The sequence below is a fragment of the Penicillium oxalicum genome, chromosome VIII, assembly GCF_001723175.1.
Source record: "Penicillium oxalicum strain HP7-1 chromosome VIII, whole genome shotgun sequence".
In the NCBI taxonomy this organism is placed as follows: domain Eukaryota; kingdom Fungi; phylum Ascomycota; class Eurotiomycetes; order Eurotiales; family Aspergillaceae; genus Penicillium; species Penicillium oxalicum.
Window position 1 is genome coordinate 567,942 of NC_064657.1, and position 24,607 is coordinate 592,548.

Genomic DNA, 24,607 nt, shown 5'->3' on the forward strand with positions numbered 1-24,607 from the left:
ATAAGAAGGGAGAAGAAAGATGAGTCAACAAAAGACCCAGGAAGGAAAGTGTTATAGAATCAGAAATGGGGCGACAATGTCGTGACATCAATAGGCCATGCCGTAACCGGGGGCAGTCGGCTTTCGACCTTCCATGGACGACCGGGAGTCAGCGGCGGGGCTGTGACTTCGGTCATAGGCAGTGCCACGGGCAACTCCGTGGTCGGCGTAGACCAAGTGCTCGTGGCTCTCGGATCGGTGCATGGGTTGATCCCGGTAGGGCTCATAAGGGGTGGTGAAGTTGAACTTGCTCATCTCCGTGAAGTCGCGCTTGGGCGGGTGATCGATCAGAAGAGATTCACGCGCATCAAGCGGAGTGAGATCGTCAAGGTCCTTGTTTGCTTTTTCTGGAAAGGAGAGTTGTTAGCATTGCACCACGAAATAGAAAAAAAATCCCTCCCCCCAATTGGGAGAGTGATAAGGGGGCATCCACGTACCGGCTTCGCGAAGCTTCTTGGCATGAGGGTTCTCCCGCACACACACGATAATGGCATTGATGGCAATGAGGATGGCCAGAACACCCGTTAGGGTGGATTGCACAACAATCAGCACGACACCGGTCACAGTTTTGGTGGTCTGGGATAGACCGAGTTCCTCCACAAAGACCAGCACGCAAATGACGGACAAGACACGCACAATCTGGATGGTCATGTTGATACCCATGGACGACTTGGTCGCATAGGGACGATTCCACAGCAGCAAGGCCAACATGCAGCACTCGACCACAAGCTGGCCAATGGTCTGAACCATACCGTGCCCCTCGGCGCCCGCGATGATGCAACCCTTGGCCAGAGCGTAGACGATCACGGGAATGAACAGCCACCACACATCCTTCTTGTAGCAGTCGTAGAACAGGCTGTACTTGCGCCAGGTCTCGCGGTCCTCGTACAGGCGTGCGATATCACCCTCGGTCTTCTTGTACTTGTGAGCGAGGTGGACGATTCTCCAGGCGAAGAAGGCCAGAACGGCGGTGAAGAGACCCAAGGTCACCGCCGCGAGTACTTTGGCGGCCCACGAGTCACCATTGCGCAATTGGTAGACACAGTACAGCACCCAGATACTGTAGAGGACCAGGATCATGTTGGTGATGGTCCGAGCCATGATGCCCCAGTAGTCGTTCCGGAAGTTGGTCAAGCTCTTGGGGAAATTGCCGTACAATGCCCAGAGCTCCAGAATCACCTTGAGCAGGAGAATGCCGACGACGATGACCGCCACGACGATGGCAAAGACCAGGAGAATAGTCATGAAGACGTTGGCGGAGGGGATCATGACCTCCTGAGCGTAGCACTTGAAGTTGGACACGACATCACCGCACTCGGTCAAACTGCCGCTCCCGCTGGACGCGCTGCTGGTGGCATTTGCGGTGGCGGTGCTGTCGGAAACGTTCGTCTCTGACACCTCCAAGGAGCGAATCACCAGACCGGCCGCACGATAAACCAGGTCTACACTCCGCTTGGAGGCAGAGGAAGTGGAGTTGGCAGCGTCTGCGGAAGTGGCCGTGCTGAGGCCGGTGAGGTAGATGTAGCTGTTGTGGGTCAAGTTACCGCCCGTCGATCTGCGAAAGTCGTCGATCGAGTTCTGCATGCTGGCCCAGGGGATCAGGCCGGTACTCCAGGCAAAGTTCTTGGTGAAACTCTTGTAGACGGGCGGGTAGTGGACGCTCAGCATGCCGTTCATGGCTACCGAGCCAAACCATCCCATGATATCCCCCACGGAGGGGCTGGACGCGGGCACCCCGCTGGCGCCCGCCGTGCCGAGCGCAGAGATACCACCGAGAGCCAGCGCCCCCGCGGCAATACCGGCCGAGGCCCAGGAGACCCCGGGAACGGTGGTGCTCTTGCCGTTGGAAAGGGTGGACTGCACGCAGGCCACATCGGTGTCGTTCGAGGTCAGGGTGAGTTTGGCCTGGCCATCCAGGTCGGGGATATTAAACGCAATAGAGGGGATCTGGCTGGCGTATTCGTCAGGTACCGTAATGTCGCCGCTGGCGGCGAATCCTTTGGCGGGGACTACAGCGAGGCACGCGTGATTAGCCATTGAAAACGAGAAACCAGGTGCTCATATCTCGGCCGTCTTGGGCGAGATCTGTCGTACCCCCGGGGACATCCTTACCTGGACATAACTGATCCACATGGATCTCCGTTCCGCAGGGATCAAAGGTCTTTGTATAAATCTCATTGCCGTAAGCAGTCACCACCAGGGAGGCGGTGACATATTGTTCCTTCGCACTGGAGCCAGCCACGTCGAAGACGACTTGTTGAGTCGATTTGGAGTAGGACACATCCAATTTCTGCACCGAGATATCCGAATTCTGCATGCACAGACTGAACCCCTTGGTGCTGAGCGTGTCGTCGGCGAGAGCCTGGGGCACCAGAGCACCCAGACCCAGGAGGGCCAAGATGATGGTGTGCATCTTGGACCGAAATGGCGCAGAGCCGAGAAATGTTGGGAGAATTGAGATGGCGAAAAAGACGAATAGAAAGATATAAAACCAAGTAGATAATGACTGATGGGATCAGGCAATGTCGGTCGAATTTACAGCGCAGCACATGGACGGAGATTCTGCACGATGAGGTGTAGATGAAGAGACCGATGTGAGCGAGGCGAGGCAGACTCAGCAGGATCAACCTGCGAGAGGACGACGCTTCAAAGTAACGATTGCAGTGGTGACTGGAAGAGTTCTGGTAGATCTTTGCCGACGTGGTGGAATTCAATCGAGGAGCCGAAGCGAGTGACAGGGATGGGGGCTGCGGTCGGGCGTAAGGGAGCGAACGTGTGTATACAATGTTCAAGTCGAATGATTAGAAGGCAATGAATGCGTGAATTGTGACGCCGAACGAAGGGCAGAGACGGAGAGACGGAGTGTGCTGTGTGTCTACTCCGAACGATAAACCGAGCGAGTGTCGAGATCCTACCGAAAGGCAGGCTGGTGATTGTGGTTGATGTGCAAGGAGAGAAAGTCGTCGAAGAGAGAGTGTGGGAAAGAGAGGCCAGGGTGAGTGGAGGACAAATGGCAGATGGCGGAGGGGGGGTCAGGGTGCCCCTGAAGGCGGGCTGATTGGGTGCGACGCGTTTCAGCAGTTCGAGACGGGTCCAAAAAAGAAAACATACAGAGTCCCGACAAAGTGGGCGCCACGACGAGCCACAGAGCGCAACGAAAGGGAATGGAGACTCGAAAATGGCTTGGAATGCCACCCCAAGCCAACGGGCCCACTTACCACTACGGTCGTCCTACTCGAGCAGAGAATTCCCAAGTTTAGAATCGCGAATTCTTTTCTCCCCCTCTCTCGCTTTTTCTCGAGGAGTCCGTCGCCCGGACCCTGAGGATCATCCGGATTGCACGCTGTACTGACACTGACGCAGTGATGTCCTCTGATAGGGTGACGTACTAGTACCCAGCTGCTATATCTTGTGGTACGTGTGGTGACTTTGATCTGGACTTATATACTTGGGGGGGGAGGAACGGTCAAGTACCACTCGGTCCGTAATTACACTGGACCGGCCATGTTTCGACCAGTTCCTCTGGAAGATGAGTCTGACGTAGATTTCCAACACTGAAGCAGCACAGAGAGTACAGAGGAAGGAATATGGATTATGAAAGGAAGACAACTGGAGTCCATTCCGACCTATTCCCCTGGACACTCTTCCCCCTGGCCCAGTGGAGTCGATCCAAGCGGGCCGGTCTCGAGCTTCCACGGTTTCTCCCTTTCTGTGCCGTGTTGGTCCTCCCCAATTGGGGCCGCTAACCGAATCTGAGCCGATCCAACGAGACCCCCCAGGTACTGTACCGTACCCACGACAATCATCCGAAATCAAGGACCCATCTTCCTACTCAGGTACACGCAGCGGTAGTATACTTACGTTGATTCAATGAGGAAGTACACATGTACCACACTACATCCATCCAAATGATGAAAGCACAATACTCTTCTTGTTGGCCTCTGGACTTTCTTCTAGGATCAATCTGCGTGCGGGCGAGATCGCCCCAGTCTGCAAGGCACAGCTTATCAACGGTTCCTGCATGGTCATTCACGGGCCGCTCGTACAGTCGTACGGTAGTGTCTTTTGAGCTCCCCCGTCAGGTTCCGTCCACGGCTGACTAAAAAGTGTAAGTACCAACCCTGTAAGTAGCACTTTATTCGGCAACAATGCACATGATAAGACTCCCAGTACGGATGTATGTAGTTCTTAGATACTCAGAAGAGGGATGTGTATCCGTACGCGCCCTCATCCTTGGCCGACAAAAGCCTTCAAGAATTCTAGGCACTGGGCTCGACCCAGCCAAGACCCAGTCGGTCGCTGGGAGAAACAATCAGACTCGTGTCGATCGGGCGGTTCTAGACCCAACCACGTTGGCAGTACAGCACCTGGACACTGATCGCTAGTCTGCTGCTAACTTTAGTATGTGCAGGTCCGGGTTCTGGATGACCGTTTTCTATTTTTGCACCCTATGACGATGTCTTGGGGGTTGAGTAGAACAATATAGACCCAGACACTTCGGTGCAACCTCACATGCTGATCGCTGAGTCGCTGCAAGCCCGTGAGATTGAGATGCCGTTGTAGACTGTACTAGACTAGTCAAGATAAAATGTCAAATGCCGAGGACACATCCATTGCAGGACGACTTCCGACCATCCCACCTACTCTTCTCTTTCAATGTACCAAATACATCTGTTGATTCTCGGTTAAATAGATTATTCCCTCCTTTTCCTCCAACCCATCGCCACACAAAGTCCCCCTCGACCTCGAAATTCCTCTCTAATCCCACAATTCACATCCTGTCCTATTGTCACTATCTATCTCAATATCGCTTTGACAACATATCTCCTACCATTACTGTATTTTGATGTTCCAGCATCGATGCGTCCGATTGCACCTGCCGGGCCAGAGCCACCTGGAAAAAAAATCTCGCTCCCTCCACATCCTCCATCCTATTGGTCCAGAAGATCCTTCGGGCGCTATCAATCTGAGACACCACTGGCCACCAGTAATTTCCTCTCCGACGTGATTGAAGCCACGGCAAGTTGATGATGGCGAGACTGCAGTACCGCCAACCACAATCTCACATGGAAATTGTCCTGTCTTACCTCCTACGCACTCCCTCCCGTAATGAGAATGTGTGAGCGCGGAGAATGATATTTGTGGAAATATTATCATGGCCGTGTATGTCTGGATTACGGTATCAGTCCGTTGGCACCACAACTGTAAGATAGGTAGATGTTCTCTACGTACATACTTCAGGTCGTGCATCTGACCGTCTGAGCATGCTCTGGATGGTTGGCATTGACGAATCTCAGTCATGAGTTGCCAGACACACATTACGTTGCGTGATGAGCTTGAAGATCTGAAGTGATTGGCTATTTGGTGCTTGAGATTTACAGGGAGTCCATGGCCTACTATGTAATGACTCCTCAGGAACGTGGACAAGCTCGAGTAGACTCCGGGTCGGACAGAATGCAAGATACTTGCTTGCTTGGGTCCAGTACGGCAGCGGAGACTGTACCATACTACCTGAGGATGAAAATTACAAAAACATACAACAGTCAGGATTTGCATGTGGTCACCCACCATATTACTCACTGACCAGCCTAAAATAAAGAAAGCAAGGGAGATTCACAAGACACAAGAGGAACCAAACGGGAAGTAAAAGCCAGACAAGAAAATTAAAATCAAGGAAAAGGACAACAACTCAAAGCCCTTGAGAATCCCATATATCACCCGCAATCTCCTCCAGGCACGAAGTCGGAATCATCGCATCTGCCTCAGGTGGGTTTGGTGGACGGCACATTACCTCCTCGAACTCGATTACAAAAAGACGATAGGCTCGGCACCGTAGTGAGAGGTTTACCGGGTTAGCCAGACGACTTTGATCGACTGACGCCTGTGAGGCCGGTATTGTCGTCGACTCGGTGGCTGCTCAAGTACCACGGATTCAAACACCATCTCAGCCAGATTACGATTGATCGAGATGAGGGTTACTACATTGACTTTCCCCTTAGACTTAGCTAGCCACCAGGCAGTATCCGCGCGGAATTTTCTTCAAGGGCAACCGATGACCAAGTCGGACTTCGACCGGAAGGAAGGACATTTGGGAAAGATGACCAGTCTGGCTCTTCAGAGTATTGCGCGCCTTCTATCCTCGGTGCTGGTTGCGAGACGAAAGAAAGCGCTATCTCAGCCGCACAAAGAGATCAGCTAGTAAAAAAAAATTGAAATGTCCGACAGCAATTTTGTGATGCCGCTCCGGTACTGTAACAAGCAAGCGCCGCTTTGCTGCGTCATAGAAAATAGAAATAGGCAACCTGGTAAATCAGACAAGCAACAGAGAGAAGTCACAGCCTTCCTAGATCATCTCCTTCCACGCCGATGAGAGGAGTGTAGTCCAAGATTTATTCACTATCAGCATGTGCTGGACCGCATTATTCCAGGTTTTGCCTGCGAGCACGTCAGCTCCAGAAACTCTTGCAGGAGAGATCCCAGAATACTGCAAGACCCCACAGCTCCTCGATGGTGGTAATGGGTTCTTCCTCAAAAAAACGTCTTCCACCAAAAGCCAAGGCAGGAATAGCTTGACAAAGAGAAGATATCAGCGAGGAGCTTGTAAAAAGCAAAGATTTGATGGCGAAATATAGTAATAATAGCCAGAGAGGCATATAAGCCACTTTCTCTCTCTTTCAATACCGACAGACAATTATTTTAGCCCGAGCTGCTACATCACAAGTCTCGCCGTATAAAATATAAAAAGGTCTATCCTCGTGCTTCTCGAAGATTTGCATTGCCCGTCATCTCGAAGAAGTAGGGCGCTTGAACACCTTTCTGGAGCAACTCACCAAGCAAAATCGACCTAACGGCACAACGTGTCGCATTTTGCACAGAAGCACCAAGCTCTACATGCGGTTCCGCTCGCATGCGATTGATCTACGAGACCCTGCAGATCAGAATCCTCGTATCTCCCCTGCTGCGATTTCATGCTGATGCTGGAGGTCAACATGGACCTAGAGTCTCGGAGCGCGCGAAATTCATCGCAGAGGTGTTATTTCCACACTACATTCCTTGCAAATGCTTCTCTAGGGCAGAGTCTTCGCAATTTCCACGATAAGTAATGGTATCTCGGTGATATAATCAACTGTTTCATCACACAACCAAGAGACTAACATGGAGTGAGGAAGGGCCAAGTGCTGTTCTTTGATCACCTGCCGGGCATGCCGAGTATTTCAAGTACTTGTAATGCCGCAACATGCAGTCATAACAAGCGAGCTAGTCTATGCTGAAGTCCAATGAGAATAATAGATTTTGAATATCAAAGAGACTACAGTCCCGGATTTATTTGACCCATACCGAGATATTCACCAATAGTGCCCTATAGTCCATCGCGGACACCTCCAAAGTGACAGCGGAGTAACCCGTCTCCAAGCTGGGCTCAAGCAAGAAATTTCGTATCGCAAAGAATTTCGGCTTGTATGCCAGCAATCAACTACAATACGGTAGTATTCTATTTGTACACATGTACGACCGCACTCCGTTTCTGACACTGATAATGAACTAATGCACCCTCCGAATGAATATGCAGAAGCTTGAGAGGATCAATCAAGGCTTGGCTACTCATCGCCTAGAGCAAAGGGTCGATAGTCAGGACAAGAAGAACGAGTCATTGCAACCTGGTCCCCAGCAGCTCATCGGTCTCACATTTCGGGAGTGTATGCGGCTGCAGAGCTTTGTAGAGGTGAATTCAATCTACCAGAAGAAAGATTGGGGATGAGGAAGGTAAAGCTTCTACGATCACTCTTCAAGAACAACCCCCCTGGTGTCGGATCGTGGTCAGCCTGATCGTGCAAATGATGACTCGAATGAACCCCCTCCCGCTGTCCAGATAAGTTTGCCTAAGAGTCAGAGCAGTTTCAGAGGTGTGACGGAACAACAACATGAGCAAATTAGTCTTAAGGTCCTCTTGACGAGAGACTAGCAAAGACAAAAGACAACCGAGTACGAGAATTCCGCGGCTCATTCGTCACGAGTCAACGCAGAAATTATTTCGAAAAGCCGGTCAAACAGTAGATACCACATTTTATCTCTTTCCTAAATATGGAGTATCGTGTGTAGATACACGAGTCACGGGTCATCGGAGAAATGGGCAAGGGATCTAGTAGCCACACTCCTGAGGTTTGGATCCATCAAAAACGCCCCCGGTTGGATGGGCCACGATCAGCCATCCAGACACATTCCAATGTCGTCGTCTTGTCATGTGTGCAATAATCTTATGCGTCATGTCATTTTACCGGATATGAACATTGTGTTTGTTCAGGAAATTAAAGCAGGATCTCCTTTTTTTTTCTGAATCAATGTGACTAGATCTGATTGAGCTCACAGCTTCTCCAACATGTTCAAGATCCCGGCACGATCTCAATGGAAGGTACATTTCCTACTACCTAGTGCCTACGTAGTACCTACGGGAATTTGATCACATTGGGCGCTTTATCAGGACGAGGCCACGGAAATACCAGAACGCAACTCCAATTTTATTTTGATTATGAGGGAGATCTCGACTTTAAGCTGAAATTGATTAGGAGAAAGGTAAAAGGAGAGCCCCTTGAGCTACTCAAAATGACGCCCTTTAGCTTCCCTGTACATGTACATATTGTCGGTGGGGTTTCAGAAGTAACTAACACGAAGGATCTGGTGGATGTGAACTTACCCACGGTTGATCCACTGCATTCGGGACAATTCGCTCCCCGGCAAAAGGAACCTGAGCGTTCCGAGTACGTTAGCCCGCAGCTGAGACGATACTCGGCGGCCCTTTGGACACAAGTCTAGTCGAACGTGGTAGAAATCGGCACCTTGTTCTGTATGGCATTTCAAACTCAGTCCAAAGAATATCTCTAAATTGATATATGCTCAAAAAACCTTGCCATACATCAACCAGCTCGCTTAGCTCAGTTGGTAGAGCGCGTGACTAGTAATCACGAGGTCGCTAGTTCAAATCTGGCAGTGAGCAGAGCTGTATCTTTTTGTCCGACAGTTTTTTTTGGCCTGGTCAGTTTGGTAAATCCTCTCTAATTAATTAGGGTCGGCATAATCCCTGCAAGATACAACTTGCTTGGCTTTCTTTTTTTCAAACGGAAGTTGGACCTGGAAAAACCTTAAGCGGTGATAACTCGAGCCATGTCGCCTGATCATCAATACTTCGAAAATTCGGGAGTCTTCGTGTAGAAAAGCGAGATGACGCGCAAATGAAATTCCACGTTATTCTAAGTCCCTATATGTAGACACTCTCATGTGATCTTCTCCCCTCAATTACTTGCGCGCAGCTTTAGCCTGAGATTCACGCATGGCCGCTCGCGCGCTGCGACTTCCTCCCAGTTTCGGACCTCTCGGTACATCGGTCTGCTTGGCCGTCTTCGCAGGCCGATTCCTGCGTCGACTTTGAATCGCATCATAGAAGTCTCGTCGGAACTGCTCGGCGATGCGATCATCGGCCGCCTGGTCATCACCCTGTGGCTCCTCCAACGGCTCATCGTAGACGTCCACTGAAAAATCACGAGAATTAGCGACAATCCCCAAGCCGAGCCGAGGTACTTCGAGGACGGGGGCGCGCAATAGCAACTTACATTTACTCTCACGTAAAATCTCTTCGACTAGCCGGTCCCGCTCAATATCTGCACTGGTGCGTCGCTTGCGATTGCGCCATTGCTTTCCGGATGATCCTGCGCGATCTGCCGACTGTTTCGACTCATCTGTCTGCTGCGAGTCTTCTTGGCCTGCAAGCCGGCGCGCTGCAGCCTGTGTTCGCGCAATATTTTGCAACTTGGTCTCCTGTCCCAGGTCGATTTCGTGGAGCTTGCCTAGTGATGCTGGCAGTCGCCCAAGTGGCTGTCCCGTTGAAGCTGTCATCCCAGACGCCGGTCGTGGGTCTGGCTGTTCTGTTGATACGTCCTCTGATACCGGGCCACGGCGGAAGCGCTTAGCCATCTCGGCGTCTATGTATGCCATCCTTATCACGTTAGTCGGGTTTACTCCGTGGATGATATCGTAAGATTCCAAGGGGAAAAGGGTTCGTACATGTGTTTGTCAACATCTTCTCCCTGCCCCGTGTATGTCTGGAAACGATCTGCCATCGCCTGGATCGTCTCCTTCTCTTGGTCTTCAGACGACACGAGCGCGGTCTGAGCATTTTCGGCCTTGCTTGATGGCCGTGCTGTGGCGGAGAAGCCAATTCCTCCTTTGTGTAGAGCCTTTGGTCTTCGCAGACGAACTACACCAGTCGCATGTTCCGATTCATCCGATTCATCTCGTACAATAGGCTCGGGTGTTCGAGAAGCTTTTGCAGGGTTCTCAGAGGCCGATTCAGTCGCGGTAGCAGTCGGCGTTTCGCCATCGGAATCTTGGCGACGACGAGCAAACTTGCGCCGCTTTGCCGAGCGGAAAAGGTTCTGAGGAGTAACCTCAACTTCTGTATCCATTTTTGAGGTAAAGTCGATGTGTGACTGCGAATCCGTGCTCAGCAGCGCAAATGAAAATGCAAATGGTTGCTCAGAGGAAAGATCAAAGGCGGGCGCAACGTGAGGTCATCTGCCCGGCACGGGAGAGAGCAGCGGGTGTCTCTCCGCCCGCAACCAAAAGGCCTCTTGACTCTGCCGCACCAAAAAGAAAACCTCCGCCCTTTATTCCTCCTTTGCCATTCCCATGCCTTGAGCCCCGCTCGCTCGACTTTCCATTCGAATCGAAGAATCTGGGAGACTGACGGTCCCATTTGAAACTTGCTCACCAAGTCACCCCGTAACCTCAATTGCCCCTCCCACGATGAACCCTTCCAATCCGCCTCAAGCGGCTGAGTACGGTGGAGGTACGTACCTTTTGCGCGACGCGACAGAACTCCCCCCCCCCCTCTCGGCGAAATCGCGCTACCTCAACATGGTGTTCAGTCCATGAACCTGCAGTATGCTCTCATTGTGATTCAGTACTGATATGATTGTTGTGCGCATTCAGATGAGGTCTCCGCCATTGTCCTCGACCCCGGCTACTCAACCACGCGCGCTGGTTTCGCCGGTGAAGACGCCCCTAAGTCGTTGATTCCAACCTACTACGGCAAATACAACGTCGATGGGCAAGAAAAGCTCGTTTACGGAGATGAGATTTACGTCAACCCTCGCCCTGCGCTCTCGATCCACAACCCGATGGGCAAGGATGGGATTGTCGAAGATTGGGATATGGCCGAGAAGGTCTGGGAATACTCCTTCACCTCACGACTGCTCGGGACGAAGCCCGGCAATCCGTTCCAGAATGGTCTCAATGATATCCCCGCCGAGGAGCTTCCCACAGAGATGGAAGTGGAAACGGAAGAGAAGCCTCTCGCCGACAGCCCGCTCCTCATGACCGAGCCTGCCTGGAACCCAGCCAAGGCGCGTGAGAAGACGATTGAAATTGCGATGGAAAAATGGGGGACACCTGCTTTCTACTTGGCGCGAAACGGTGTGCTCGCTGCGTATGTTTTGAAGCCACCGAGAGCAAGAGAAAACGTCCAGGAGCTGGGATTGGGATGTGACTGACAGTGCACTAGATTCGCATCGGGAAAAGCCTCCGGTCTTGTTGTCGACATTGGCGCCTCCAACATCTCCATTACTCCCGTACACGATGGCATGATTCTCAAGCGTGGTGTGCAGCACTCACCACTCGGTGGCGACTATGTCTCATCTCAAATCCGGGCGTTGTTCAAGAAGAACTCCCCGCAACCCATCACCGTCACCCCTCACTACCTCGTCAGCTCAAAATCCCCCGTTGAAGCTGGCCAACCACCCCAAGCCAAGTACAGAACATTCCCTGCAGACAAGGCACCCGACGCATCTTATCGGGCGCTCGTGGAGGAGCGTACCTTGTCCGAATTCAAGGAGTGCGTAGTCCAGGTCTGGCCTGGTCCCAACAAGCTTTCCGCGACGGGCCCCACGGGCGCCTCCAACGAAGACATGGCCCGTTCCTCGCCTGGCCGACCTTTCGAATTCCCCGACGGATACAACCAAGTCTTTGGCGTGGATCGCTTCCGCGTCGTCGAGTCTCTCTTTGACGCGAAGGCTGCGATTCCAGACCCAGACTCATCGGTTCCCGCTCCCACACAAGCGCAGACCATCCCCGAGTTGATCAAGGCTTCTCTGGGCGGCGTGGATGTTGACATTCGCCCTCATTTGCTGTCAAATGTGGTGGTGACTGGTGGCTCAAGTCTTTTGTATGGATTCACTGATCGTCTGAACCACGAGCTGCAGCAGCTTTACCCTGGCCCCCGTGTGCGTATTTCTGCTCCTGGAAACACCGCCGAACGTCGGTTCGGCTCATGGATCGGCGGCAGTATCCTGGCCAGTCTGGGTACGTTCCACCAGATGTGGATTTCCAAGAAGGAATATGAGGAGCACGGTGCGAACATTGTTGAAAAGCGCTGTAAATAAGTTGATTGATGATGGTCGAACCTCAACAAGAAGAGTCTTTGGTCGTTGTTTACTATGTCTACGACGTGAGTCTTCCTCGGACTTGGCGAAATCGCAAGATTCTCCGTGCAACATTTTTAGTCAGTGTGATACGAACCGGTCGACTTCATTTCTATTTTTCTGTTTTTCTTGGATCTTGCTTGGGTTGGGCGTTTCAATTGTGTGACGAATAATTATTGCGGACTTAGGTCTACTTTCCTGCCCTTTTTGCCTCCCCTTCCATCTCGCTTGAATGAAATGCAATCTGGATTGACTTTTACTCTCGCGTGCTTTCCATCGGTTCGCTCCCGTTTGACATAAGGCCGCTGGTCTGGACTTGATTGAAACCATTTTGACGAATGACTCGTACCAGGGAGCCGGGGGAAGAGGAAGAAGTCAATGCAAATGCAGTTCTCCTCCACATTCCCTCTCAACCCTTCCATCTCTTTAAATCCCTTGCGGGAGCCGCGATTGGGGCCGGTCATCCACAGCTCTGGCACAGTGAGTTGTGAAAGCCTGCGCATTATTTTTTTGGGTCGTAAAGGATCAATTCTCAATGAAAATATGGCCGCTCATGGAACGAGTCGAATGTAGGTGCCAAGGATTGCAACAAGGCCTATTGGCCTCTCAAACTGCGTCGAAATGAGCACCAGGGGAGTTTCGCAGCGGGGAATGATGTCTATCATATACATAGGTGGCATTTCTTTCAATGCCGGGTGACACGTAAAGCACCAGAATGTCTGTTTGTGCCCCTCGGCCCCTTTTCCCCATAAATGGTCATGCGCATGTTGAATGTATGAAGCTTGGAGGCATGCTAGGAAAACAAATCCCGTCCCAAATTGTCTCGTCCCTCGCCGGAGCAATCCTTACGACAAACACACCCCTTGACCGAATCTGGTAGGCTTTACGGTTAAATTTTTCGATGAACGTCCCCTGTACCTAAATGGTTTTTGCTGGCTATAGATGAAAGTCGAGACCACATGATATGTATATGCAGTCGCATGACATGCCCCTACACCAAGTATGCTTAAACAGGATGGAACGTCAGCCGTGCCTCTCTGTAGAGTACTAGAATGAACCTACGTAATCGGCGGAGGCATATATGATCTGTGAGTCCAGATGCTGCAATTGGCTTAAAGGGCATCAAAACAAAAACAAAAACATACAACAGCCAGGATTCGCATGTGGTCACCCACCATACTACTAACTGGCCGGCGTGTGGCTTGAGTACGGCTGAGCGGACGGGAAGCCCTATTTTCCACACCCTATGGTCGTATGTGCGTGGTTGAAGCCTTCTAGACTCTATATACCTTTCAAGGTATCGGACTAGGTAAGTTAGAACAGCGACTAGAAATACCTGTGGTTAGGTTTAATTCTATATAAGTTCCCTCTTATGACCCTGTTTTGGACTTTAGTCTTCAAAATTATGCTAAGACTTAATAAAAGTAAAAATAAAAACATACAACAGTCAGGATTCGCATGTGGTCACCCACCATACTACTAACTGACCGGCGTGTGGCTTAAGTACGGCTGAGCGGACGGGAAGCCCTGTTTTCCACACCCTATGGTCGTATGTGCCTGTTCTAGTTGAATAGCATACTATATGCTCTATTGCACACCTTATCGCGTAGCTCTCTCTACTTCGATCGCCATAGAAGTACCTGTTAACAGCTGACAAACTTATCAACTTATTATTGTTCTTTCTACCCTAATTTCGCAAGAAACTCGTTTGAGAATTCAGAAAAGTTTTAATAAGCCCTCAAATTCCCCTTGGGGTCTACTTTCTGGTAGGTTGATACTTATGTAAAGTGTATTCCTCAAAAGGGTCTCGGAGATATATATTCCATGCGGTGGCCTTTAATTGACAGAGTCACCATGTAATATGCCCCGGTTCCCTGTGCGCGTTTCACCTGTCTTCTTACACAAGGCTACCTGGACAACTCCATTCAATCATCATTAGCCTTCATAGGGGAAAAGATTTGGCTGCCTTCGGAAATCACTATGAAGTGAAGCGACCGACATAGAAACGGTGACAGGAATCCTCACTTCTGGTAGGATCCCCAGGGCTGCGCAGTGACTCGTGAAAAGCGGTGTCCATGAGGGCATCAGGTGATTTTTGGATGATGGATTGGATGATGGATTGGATGATGGATTGGATGATGGATTGGATGATGGATTGGATGATGGATTGGATGATGGATTGGATGATGGATTGGATGATGGATTGGATGATGGATTGGATGATGGATTGGATGATGGATTGGATGATGGATTGGATGATGGATTGGATGATGGATTGGATGATGGATTGGATGATGGATTGGATGATGGATTGGATGATGGATTGGATGATGGATTGGATGCTAACCCTGATGCCTAATCTGATAAGCAAGTCTGCAATTCTGAAAAAAAAAAAGCTCAAGATGTGATACCATCATTTCCAGTACTCGTTCAAATAGCTCCTTCACCATAGATACGGATTTTGTATAGAGTCCAAACTTAATTTTTATTCCATGCCAGTCGCCTCGCTCCATAGTCATTTCCGAAGGCGACAAAGTCCTTTCCCTCAAAGAGGCTACTTCTCTTGTATGGGCCCCCCGCTCCAGATTTGACGCTTATCCTATTAAATGGGCTCGAGATATTTTTGTTGTGTCTTCGACGAGACACAATAGTGGTTGAATAGGCCCCTGAGCACCTCTGTGCTTTCCTTCAACTCCCCGCCCCAAAGCAAGCTTGGGACTGGAGAGTCTTGAGAGACCCGAGCACGAGATGATTTCTAGGCACCACCGGCTGCTGCTTCCATGAACAATCTCTCACGCTGGAAATTGTTAGTGGAGGCCCCGAGAAGAGACTACGGTAGATAGAGACAGAGAGGAGAGACCTACCTTCAGGAAGACAGACAGAAGAACGCCAAGTGCACCCGCAACGATCAAAAGAACATAACTAAAGAATTGAAAGTCAGCAACTCGGAATACTTTTGAAAAGTAAATGTTGATCAAGGATGAAGTTGGAAAAAAAACTTACACGTCATCAATGGCCCGAACAATAATATCAAGAGCTGCCGTCTGCTGATCCTTGGTCAGGGTGTTGAAGAAGCCGCTACTCGTGCCTGCGATGGTGTTCTTGACTTCATCGGGGTTGGAATCCGGAAGCAACGCGAGAAGCTGATCCGTTGCCTTGTTGACGAAGATAGCGCCTGCCATGCCCAAGGCCAAAACAATGCCTCCCAGTTGGGCTATTGCTTCATGTTAGCTTCATGGTAGGTAGTGGGAGTGCCGTGATTCAGAATATATGACTTACAAACCATCATGAAGCCCAGAGCCCATGGAATCTCTGTCTTCTTCACCTTTGCCTGCACCACGCTGTAGCCTGCCTGGTTGAAGGCACCAACACCCAGGGCCATGAGGGATGTGTATCCATAGATTGCACTAGCGGAAGTATCCGGCTTGACAAGATCTAAATATACAGCCCCGGTTAGTTCATGTGCATTTTCAACAGCTGCCAGATGAACCTTACACATTAAGACGGCGGCGACAAGCTCGCAAGCGGAACCGAAAAGGTACCACGGGACGTAGTAACCAAACTTGGACATCATGTGGCCATTGGCAATGATGATGAAGATCAGAACCATCACGAACGGCAAGATACGCAAGGAAGCGTGGACGGCAGTATCACCCTGATATCCAGTCAACATCCGTGTTTCCATGGTCAGTTTGAACGCGCCGATTTACTCACCTGAGTGAACTGGAAATACAACGGAATGTAGTAGACCGAGATGAAGAGACCACTGCTAGCACACGCTAATGATAGGGGATAGGCAATCAGTGACAAGAAAACAAAAAGTCATATCGTGGGCAGGGGTTACTCACTGTTGAGAATGAACAGCAGCAACAACGAGCGTCTCTTGAGAAAGTGGATTGGGAAGAGTCTGTTCTGCTCATTGCAGAAGATGTAGAAGGTTTGTTGTATGCCGAACAAGACGAAGAGCACACCGGACACCACGAAGAGCGCAATGGACTGGCCACTGCCCCATGCCCATTGCACTCCTCCAAAGTCAATGCCCATAATCAAAGTTGCCAGCGCACCGATGAAAAGGACGACGCCCACCCAGTCGATGTTCTTTGCCTTCTCCTTGGAGGTGGCATTTGGAAGGGGCTCAAATGAAGGCAAAAGGAGGATGTAGACCGGAGCGAAGACTGCGCCAATGACGAGATTGATGTAAAAAGCCTGATGATGTTCGATTAGATGGAGAACTCGTGAAAGTAACCAGTTGGTTCGACACATACCCAACGCCATGTGGCAGCACTCTCGGCAAATGCGCCACCAATGGCCGGACCAGTGACTGTTCCGATACCCCATGAGACAGCGCTAAATAGTCAGCGCCGGTATGAGCATAGATTTCACCATCCTCGTGGACTTACGTCAATCCAATGTAAAACGGACGCTCGGAGACGGTCGTATTGACGGACAATTGCGTCAAGACACCGAAATACATGCCGCTTCCCTGAAAATATTTTGTTATTCATTGAGATCATCAGGACCCTTTCAACCCAAAGATTGCCGACTTACCCCAGCACCAGCCATAGCTCGACCAACAATCATGGAGTTCATGTCTGGAGCAGCCCCACACAAAGCGGAACCTGCCATAAAGAGGACGACGCACTAGTTGATAATAATTAGACATGCTCCCTGTCGCCTAATCTTTTGTCGTAGACATAATGTCCTTACCCCGATGTACAGCCACTTGGCATTGTAGGTTGCGTAGGCCTTGGACCAAGGAAGACACAAAGCCGATGAGCAGAGAGTGAATCTAGCCAGAAACATTGCCAGGTCAGGAAGATGATCGATTTGTGAGAAAGAGGGGGCGCCTTACCCAACAGAGAGCCACGAAATCTGCTCAGCTTGGTTGAATTCCGTAAGAATAGCCTTTGCAAGATCAATGGGAGTTAGCGTTCATTTGCCACTGCCTGTCAACGTCTGGCGGGAGAACCAACCGGTTGGATATTAGCGACAATGGTATTGTCGAGGGCAAAGAGCATATGGCTCGACAAGATGGCGGTCACAACCAGAATCCACTATAGTTTTTATAAAATTTAGCGACGTCCATGGTGAAAACCAATTGATCCCACGGACCTTGAACCCGGTGATGGATCTCTCCTCTTCTTTCTCGACCTCCTCAGAGGAGCTGTCATTTTTCTCACTGAGCTGGGACATCGAGCCGGGGGTGCAAGGCTCGGCAAGAACGGACGGAAGCCCGGCCTCGCATTTGTCTTGTATTTCAGTCATTGCAACTGACTAGACAGTCGATTTATCGAGGCAGTTCAAGTAATAGATTGCAGGTGAGTTTGAAGGGGTCCGATCTTTGAATTTCCAGGGCACCGGTTCGACTTTTATGAGAACAGACCAGCACCCGATTCCGATCTACTATTCTCACTGAAAGCATGACCACTAATGCTGCTATGCTCAGACACCTGGGATAGCGATGGGATACCGAATCACCTGCCAATCAGACCCAGCAATGGGACCCCTATTGGGATAGCGACGGGCCGGGCTGCACTTAGTTCAGCCACGAGATGCATCACGAAGCCACAATGGGATGCCGATGGGATGACGACGGGCCGGACCGTATTTCTTCGGCGAAACACATCGCCCAAGTCGTAAATGGGATACCGGTGGGATAGCCACGGGCCGGACCGTACTTTTGTGCGACGAAACGCACCACGAAGCTGCAATGGGATGCCGCTGGGATAGCGTGCGTACCTGAATTCTGCATGCCATCTGAGCCTTTGGGGGGTCACGGCTATCCACACTTCCATCGGGTGGTCGATGGCCCCTTTTGGTTCCTTCGACATCTGGGTTCCACTTCCATCCCACTCTTGGCAAGGATAGCACCGTCAACATTGACGGACCTGGCCTCGGAGGGCTAGTTAGGGCGGGCGGCATTTAGGATATCGCAAGCGATGCTAAAGCGCGACTCAATGTGAGAAGCCTATGGAGTTTTAATATAAACCATTTATGTTGATTGCTCTCAAGCATTGTTCTACAACTTCTCTCTCTCTCTCTGTTTTCCACCATCAACATTCTCATTGAAAACATACGTCTGCATTTTTGGAAAAGAATACCCCCACCTGCCTTCATCGTCATCCTCATCATCATGACCATTCACCGCGTTACGCTGTTTAACATCCCCAAACCGGAGAATATTGATCTCCTGGTGGCCGAATATCGTAACCTCGCTCAAGAAGCAAAGAGGGTATGTCCAGGAGAGCTCTCGTGCGAGGTGTCTGGTGTCAAATTTTGGCGACTGACAATGCTGATTGCTCTATCTATGATCGAAAACGACAGAACTCCGAGCCCTATATTCTCGACGTTCAAGCTGGTCGCACTTTGCCCGATGCACGAACCAAGGGCTATACACTAGCCGTGAAGACCACTTTCCGCAATCTAGACGACATGGAATTCTACGATTCTGACTGTGAGACACACAAGCGTCTGAAGTCGGTGGCAGCGCCTCTCAGGGAGGGCGATGTGTTTGTTGCGTATTTCGAAGATGAGGTGGCATTGGCCTCAAGTGTCTAGCTTAAGCTTTAACGAAATATGATCGAGGAGATGTTTGGGTTCTTTACGTGGCTGGCTTCGTATTGTAGGTTGGACTATAACGCTGGGTTGATTGGTAAAACGTGAGTTTGGGGGGGGGGGGGGGGGGGGGGTAAGTTTATTTGGTTATTGTCAATGCCGGAAGCCTCAATACCTGGCCAGAGGATACTGTTTCTGGCAATCCCGACGTGTCGAATCAACCAAGACTTCCGTGTCACGTGAGTGCTGTGCTACCCCGTTGTGCCATTATTTCCATCTTCCGCGGGCAAGCATTTGTACGATCAAGGGGGGAGGATATGTACACTGGATGGATGTTAAAAGTTTGAAAGAAAAAAAAAAGAAAGTGTCATATCCACTGAAATTGTGCATCACGAGGCTGCAAAAGCCGCGCAGTTTGAGAAATCCAGTTCTCTTCAACGTTCCCATTTTGATACGCGGTTGGGTTTTCCGCGAGTCGCGCCGCCAAACCTGACGTGGTATTCCAGAGCTCATCACTGTCTGGCAAAGCAAATTGCAAGTCTGTCAGAGACAGAAGCCGTCCCCCGGGTGGTCGCGGTCCACGATGGGGGCTGAAACTGGACATGTCTTCCAGGAGGTTGGGTTCAGATACTCGGGACTGCCGGCACACTCGGTATAATGACAGACAGAACCGTTTGACCTCTTCGATACCCAGCCAGATAAATACGTCAGGATCCACTCCAGGCTTGAATTGAGTTAACATCGAGGGATAGAAGAACATATTCCGCTTCAGACAGGTGCGCACAAGCGCGACGAGAAGCCGCGAAGGTATTTCAGGCAACGCGTGCGTCAACTGCAGGTCCAAATGGTCATGAGAGAGAAGAAGGGCAAAAATGAGGTGCAACAATATTCCTTGATAGGTTGCCATTGGCCAAGGAGTAGACTCCGACGAGGGTGTGTCATTGGGTTGGACTTGTGACTCGTCCTGGTGAATTGACAAGTCCCATATCTCCTATCGCCCATGATATTAATATGTGAAATAAAAAAAACAACCGGAAAATTATCAACAGAATATGTTACCAACTTTTTGCTCATAGATTGAAAGAGTGAGTTTCTGATGAAGGTCCTTTGCAGTCTGTCGCGCCGTGCTCTCACCCGTCACCCAAAGTCCTATCATAATCACCGATTGCAGAAGAAAAGCTGGCTCACGGTCCGGATCGAACGTCGCAGGGTGTAGAAATGGCCATTTGGGGTGGAAGATGTCGAAATAAGCCTCCACGTATCGTGCGATTCTACGTGGGTTGCTTTCAGTCACTTCGGCACGCTGAATAGAGCCTGATTCTGCCGCAAACGAAGTGGTGGAATCGGCCGAATCCGCCTCTACACCCGCCGTGGAGCTCGTGTCGTCCGTTGGACTGTCGGTAGCTTCCAACACACGGCGTCGCGGATTCGGTGAGTAGAGACACTGATTCCCTCGCTGAAGACAGGCGTCACAGGGAGTCTGTCCGTCGCATTTGGATCTTCGCGCGCGACAGTATTGGCAAGCTTGGATTGCCCGACTTGATTGAAACTCCTTGTTTTTATGATGTGTGCGGATATGTTGCCGGCGCGTGTCATTCCTAGCATAGACGCGGTCGCAAAAGGGGCATTCATAAGACCGTGGTTGGATGTGGCTTTTGGCATGCCGCGTCAGATGTTCCTTGCGACGATAGCTCAGGCCACACCCGGGGAAGTCACATTGGAACGGCGGTTGCTGCGGAGTCATCTGGACTAATCTGGAAAAAAATCGAGACAACCAAAGCGTGAGGGAATGACACGCGCACAATAGGACGGGGAAGATCGTCCAGGCTTCACGTCCGAGGATCGGCGACGAGGTGGATCAGATATGACAATTGCAATGCAGGAGGGTGGGATGGCGAACACGAGGGACCCACGTTGGCGTCTGGGATACCGAAGGAGGACGGAGGTGGTGGGATACCGCTGGGAGCCCGCGATGGGATGAAGGGATGCCGATCGGATGGAGCCGCAGAACTGTCATGCCTCAGGTTTCCAGGGCATCTTCAGCGCGACCAGACCCTTGGTGCGCACGGTCCTCCCCCAAAAGACGCTTCCTTCTTGGCAACTTATTTCTTGGCACTTTTGGGTCATGCCCCTGCTTGGCATCTTCAGCATGACCCCAAATATTGTACAAGAGTAGTGTGCATAACCGCCGCCTTATGCCAACCTCGAACGATGTATGCGCGAGTAAATTTCCGAGTCGCAGTTCTTGATACTACACTTGACATGTTGAGAGTGTATCTACAGTGATTGATGATTACCTACCTTGGTACTTGATTTGACACCTGATTTCGCACTTGAATCTGTACTTGAATTCGTGCTCAAACGAGTAGTCAAAGTGGCAGTGAAATCGGTCGGGGACACAGCCCAAAAGTGCCAAGAAATTAGCGTCTTCTTTTTGGGTCGTGCGCACTAAGGGCTGGGCCGTGCTGAACTGTTACCCGAGGCTTCGACTCGGCATACCGCCGCTCAATGGGTCAGAGTGGTCTGCCGATGGCAAATCACACTCGATCTGAATTGTGAAAAGACCCCTGACTGGCAATTGAGATGAACTCTGCGGAGTACAGTAATACATGACAAATCTTGGCAGACGCGGAGTACAGTAGTATCCCCCGTCAAGTATCCACCTGCTGCTTCGTTCCGACACTTGATGTTCTTGATGGTGTGGGACGGTGTGCTCACTTTCTAATTTTGTCTCTGGTTATTTGTATTTTCTTTTTGGGTGCCCTTCGGGTGGGCAAACTAGGCCCACGTACAGGAAGACAAGAGAGAGAAACGATTGAATTGGGGATTTGCGAACAGGCAAAACAGACACAGCGAAGAGAGAGAAAGCCAGGGTTCAAAAAATCCCCCACTCTATTACATGACGGTTAGGCCTACACCCAAGGGGGAAATATTCGTCAACTTCTCAAGTTGGCATGGATGCTTCTTGGCATGGACCACTTTATGACTCGCTCTGTGCCGTCGGGCTTACCCGTCTCATCACAATGCGGCCCGTACGGCTTAGTGCTTACTTTAAAGTTTCACGAGCGGGTCTACCCTTTTTTAGTTTTTATTCAGAAGAGGAGAGGAGATTTTTGACTCTTCCGAGGCCGATTCTAAGGTTCTCACCAACACGTTATGTAAGGTCTTTGAATGGAGAATCTTGGGAGCCTTAGAGTAGTGTGACTGACACCCCTCTCTCGTCAACGTTGTACTCCCACTTCGTCCGACTGTTTAGTTTTGGTACGAGTTACCGTATCTCCAAAGGTACTATAGGCCACCTGATTGAAATGACCTTGGTTCCTCGATCGGGACGTAACAGGGTTTGGACGTTTTTCGCCTCTAACGGGCGGGGCGATCACCTCGGGTGTTAGGTCACCGGAACTATTGAGTGGCTTTGTCGAAGTAACCTAACGTCGCTCAGGGTGGACCAGTCATAGGGCATCGGCTAGTGATTCGATTGCCCGCCTTACGCTTGCAGAAAGTACTTCATGTGGAGCTAATGGTAGACATCACCCGGGGCCAGATTGGAATCGGCAGTCTCTGGCTGTCACAGACTACGCGAGGGGCCACCAGGGCGCAAGCGGCGTTTTGACAGTACAGAACGCGGATAGTGGATCCCCGCCCGTATTTTGAGCCTCTCCTGATTGATTCCCTGGATTGATGGGTGGAGTTTGATGCAGAATCCGTGACCCACCTTAACGTGCTTCTGGCGGCCGAGAAATCACTGTTACCATATCGTTTCTTCTGGCGAAATGAAACGATTTGCCATCAACTAACGGAGGAAGATGCATGATCACTCGCGAAAACCTAGCCCGGGGCAATTGGAGCGAGTAGGAAAAAAAATCGACTTGCGGTCCATGCGCACCACGAGTGAAAGGATGCACTCTTTTTGGACAAGCTTCAAACTCGAGTGTCCCGATCAGAGAGCAATCTGGCGGTCTTTCTTGTTGCTTGATATTGATTTTTGCTATTTTCAATATTTACTCTTTTCGGTAGGTTCAAACGTGAAGAATAAATCATTTCTCATTTTTCTACCAGAAGAAATTTTCCAACGAATCACTAGCTCCTCCTTTTAGGTACATGCTCTGTTCCACCTTTCCTTTACTCTCCACGGTCTTTCTGACCGGTCAGGGAGGTCAAGGAATCCATGAGACCTGGAATCTCTGGGTCTTCGTCGATGCGGCTGACGTTGGCCACCCGGCCGAAGATGGTGTATAGACCCACAATGACAATGACCTCGAAAATCTCTCGGGTGCTGAAGTTGGCTTTGAGGTCCTCCAGGGTCGCATCGCTGGCGTTGTTGTTGCGGACGAGCTCCTCGACAAAGCGGAGCAGGACACGATCACGCAGGGTGAAGAACTCGGTATCATCAACCTTGCCAAAGGCAATGAGAAGGCGCTTGGCATTGGGCATGCCGTTGACCAGCGCTACCGGGGTGTTGATCTCGAAGACATAGTGAGCACCAATCAGGGCTGCAGTGCGCAGAACCACCAGCTGCCACTCGAGGGTGGGAAGCTCCCGAGTAGAGCGGAACACGGTGCCCAGGAGGCTGGAGATGGAAGGGAAGAATCCCTCGGCGTGGGCCAGAAGCTTGAGCACATTGCGCTCGAACGGAAGGACTTTGAAGGCCTCTGCCAACTCTGGGTTGACCTTGCTGGGGTCCACGTACGGGAACGCAGCTCGCTGGTTGGGATAGGTGGTTGTAGGAAGGGCAGCGCTCGTCTGCACCTTTCCGGTGGCAGAAGTGCCCGCAGATGTGGATTCAGAGATGGAAGACATTTTTGATTGATTGGATCAAGAGAAGACAAGGGAAGAAAGCAGCGTTGAGTAGAATCTTGGAGGATGTCTGAAGGTTCTGGAGTTTGTGTTGGAAAAAAATCAAAAAACTCCGGGCGTATGAGAAGTTATATACATGGCTCCTCCAGTCGATGTCGGCCGTGAAGATGTGATTCTTGAGCTTATTAGTCCACAATTCGCGTAATTCTCATTATTGTATTAGAAATCAAACGAGGTCTTTCCAAAACAACAGGTCTGCCAAAACTGCAAGTCCCGGGAAAACCCCCACGTGTCGCTGCAAGTAGAGTTAAACGAGATGAGTAATCCTAGGCGATCTCGATCTCAGGCGTTCCGTGCATGCATGAGGCTAAATATGCACGAGGCTAAGCATGCATGACACTAAGGTAGACTAATCCATGGTACCTAGATCTAGGCACACTTGCCTTTCTCAGCCTCAACGGATCATGGCCGACGCCGCTTTCCGCCAAGGTATGAACCAAAGCCATCGTGAGCAATGACTGTTGCATCCAATAAGGATAATGGCAAGATGGCAGAGAATACGGATAGACCATTCTTCAACCCACGCTAGGCTCGAAATTCCTCGAGAACCTCGGCTGCTGACGTGGGGGGTGGAATCATCATCGTGTTGAAGTCAGGCCCGGACTCGTATAGATCGCAGAATACTCAGGAGAGTAAGCTTGATCAAACAAAGTTTCATTTGTGGTATTGTGAAATCGGATTTGCCG

The 24,607-nt window shown here is 50.6% G+C and overlaps 8 protein-coding genes and 3 non-coding genes across 11 annotated transcripts; 6 read left to right on the top strand and 5 right to left on the bottom strand.

The window, feature by feature from the left end:
• Nucleotides 1-87: 87 nt before the first annotated feature.
• POX_h09540 (uncharacterized protein) lies at nucleotides 88-2,452 on the bottom strand (the record flags this gene model as incomplete). The annotated part of the gene is made up of 3 exons (XM_050118293.1): nucleotides 88-386; nucleotides 477-2,048; nucleotides 2,152-2,452. 3 exons carry the CDS (start codon nucleotides 2,450-2,452, stop codon nucleotides 88-90), a joined length of 2,172 nt encoding a protein of 723 aa, XP_049965080.1.
• Nucleotides 2,453-5,194: 2,742 nt separating this feature from the next.
• POX_h09541 (uncharacterized protein) lies at nucleotides 5,195-5,342 on the top strand (the record flags this gene model as incomplete). The annotated part of the gene is made up of 2 exons (XM_050118294.1): nucleotides 5,195-5,243; nucleotides 5,281-5,342. 2 exons carry the CDS (start codon nucleotides 5,195-5,197, stop codon nucleotides 5,340-5,342), a joined length of 111 nt encoding a protein of 36 aa, XP_049965081.1.
• A 3,616-nt stretch (nucleotides 5,343-8,958) lies between these two features.
• POX_tR172 lies at nucleotides 8,959-9,031 on the top strand. The gene has a single exon. It is a non-coding gene; the product is annotated as a tRNA-Thr (tRNA).
• A 299-nt stretch (nucleotides 9,032-9,330) lies between these two features.
• POX_h09542 (uncharacterized protein) lies at nucleotides 9,331-10,496 on the bottom strand (the record flags this gene model as incomplete). Its single annotated transcript, XM_050118295.1, has 3 exons — nucleotides 9,331-9,563; nucleotides 9,645-10,027; nucleotides 10,096-10,496. 3 exons carry the CDS (start codon nucleotides 10,494-10,496, stop codon nucleotides 9,331-9,333), a joined length of 1,017 nt encoding a protein of 338 aa, XP_049965082.1.
• A 340-nt stretch (nucleotides 10,497-10,836) lies between these two features.
• Nucleotides 10,837-12,470, top strand: POX_h09543 (Actin-related protein 4; the record flags this gene model as incomplete). Its single annotated transcript, XM_050118296.1, has 3 exons — nucleotides 10,837-10,879; nucleotides 11,023-11,518; nucleotides 11,594-12,470. 3 exons carry the CDS (start codon nucleotides 10,837-10,839, stop codon nucleotides 12,468-12,470), a joined length of 1,416 nt encoding a protein of 471 aa, XP_049965083.1.
• A 1,179-nt stretch (nucleotides 12,471-13,649) lies between these two features.
• POX_rRNA032 lies at nucleotides 13,650-13,765 on the top strand. Its single transcript, XR_007588123.1, has one exon. It is a non-coding gene; the product is annotated as a 5S ribosomal RNA (ribosomal RNA).
• Nucleotides 13,766-13,947: 182 nt separating this feature from the next.
• POX_rRNA033 lies at nucleotides 13,948-14,062 on the top strand. Its single transcript, XR_007588124.1, has one exon. It is a non-coding gene; the product is annotated as a 5S ribosomal RNA (ribosomal RNA).
• Nucleotides 14,063-15,264: 1,202 nt separating this feature from the next.
• POX_h09544 (Phomenoic acid biosynthesis cluster MFS-type transporter) lies at nucleotides 15,265-17,774 on the bottom strand (the record flags this gene model as incomplete). Its single annotated transcript, XM_050118297.1, has 14 exons — nucleotides 15,265-15,306; nucleotides 15,374-15,431; nucleotides 15,513-15,723; nucleotides 15,789-15,944; nucleotides 16,005-16,164; nucleotides 16,224-16,288; nucleotides 16,358-16,715; nucleotides 16,775-16,856; nucleotides 16,910-16,992; nucleotides 17,058-17,150; nucleotides 17,217-17,298; nucleotides 17,362-17,414; nucleotides 17,483-17,563; nucleotides 17,622-17,774. 14 exons carry the CDS (start codon nucleotides 17,772-17,774, stop codon nucleotides 15,265-15,267), a joined length of 1,677 nt encoding a protein of 558 aa, XP_049965084.1.
• An 868-nt stretch (nucleotides 17,775-18,642) lies between these two features.
• On the top strand, nucleotides 18,643-19,067 carry POX_h09545 (uncharacterized protein; the record flags this gene model as incomplete). The annotated part of the gene is made up of 2 exons (XM_050118298.1): nucleotides 18,643-18,741; nucleotides 18,834-19,067. 2 exons carry the CDS (start codon nucleotides 18,643-18,645, stop codon nucleotides 19,065-19,067), a joined length of 333 nt encoding a protein of 110 aa, XP_049965085.1.
• A 364-nt stretch (nucleotides 19,068-19,431) lies between these two features.
• On the bottom strand, nucleotides 19,432-20,808 carry POX_h09546 (uncharacterized protein; the record flags this gene model as incomplete). The annotated part of the gene is made up of 2 exons (XM_050118299.1): nucleotides 19,432-20,055; nucleotides 20,128-20,808. 2 exons carry the CDS (start codon nucleotides 20,806-20,808, stop codon nucleotides 19,432-19,434), a joined length of 1,305 nt encoding a protein of 434 aa, XP_049965086.1.
• A 2,378-nt stretch (nucleotides 20,809-23,186) lies between these two features.
• On the bottom strand, nucleotides 23,187-23,864 carry POX_h09547 (uncharacterized protein; the record flags this gene model as incomplete). The annotated part of the gene is made up of 1 exon (XM_050118300.1): nucleotides 23,187-23,864. One exon carries the CDS (start codon nucleotides 23,862-23,864, stop codon nucleotides 23,187-23,189), a length of 678 nt encoding a protein of 225 aa, XP_049965087.1.
• Nucleotides 23,865-24,607: the final 743 nt, after the last annotated feature.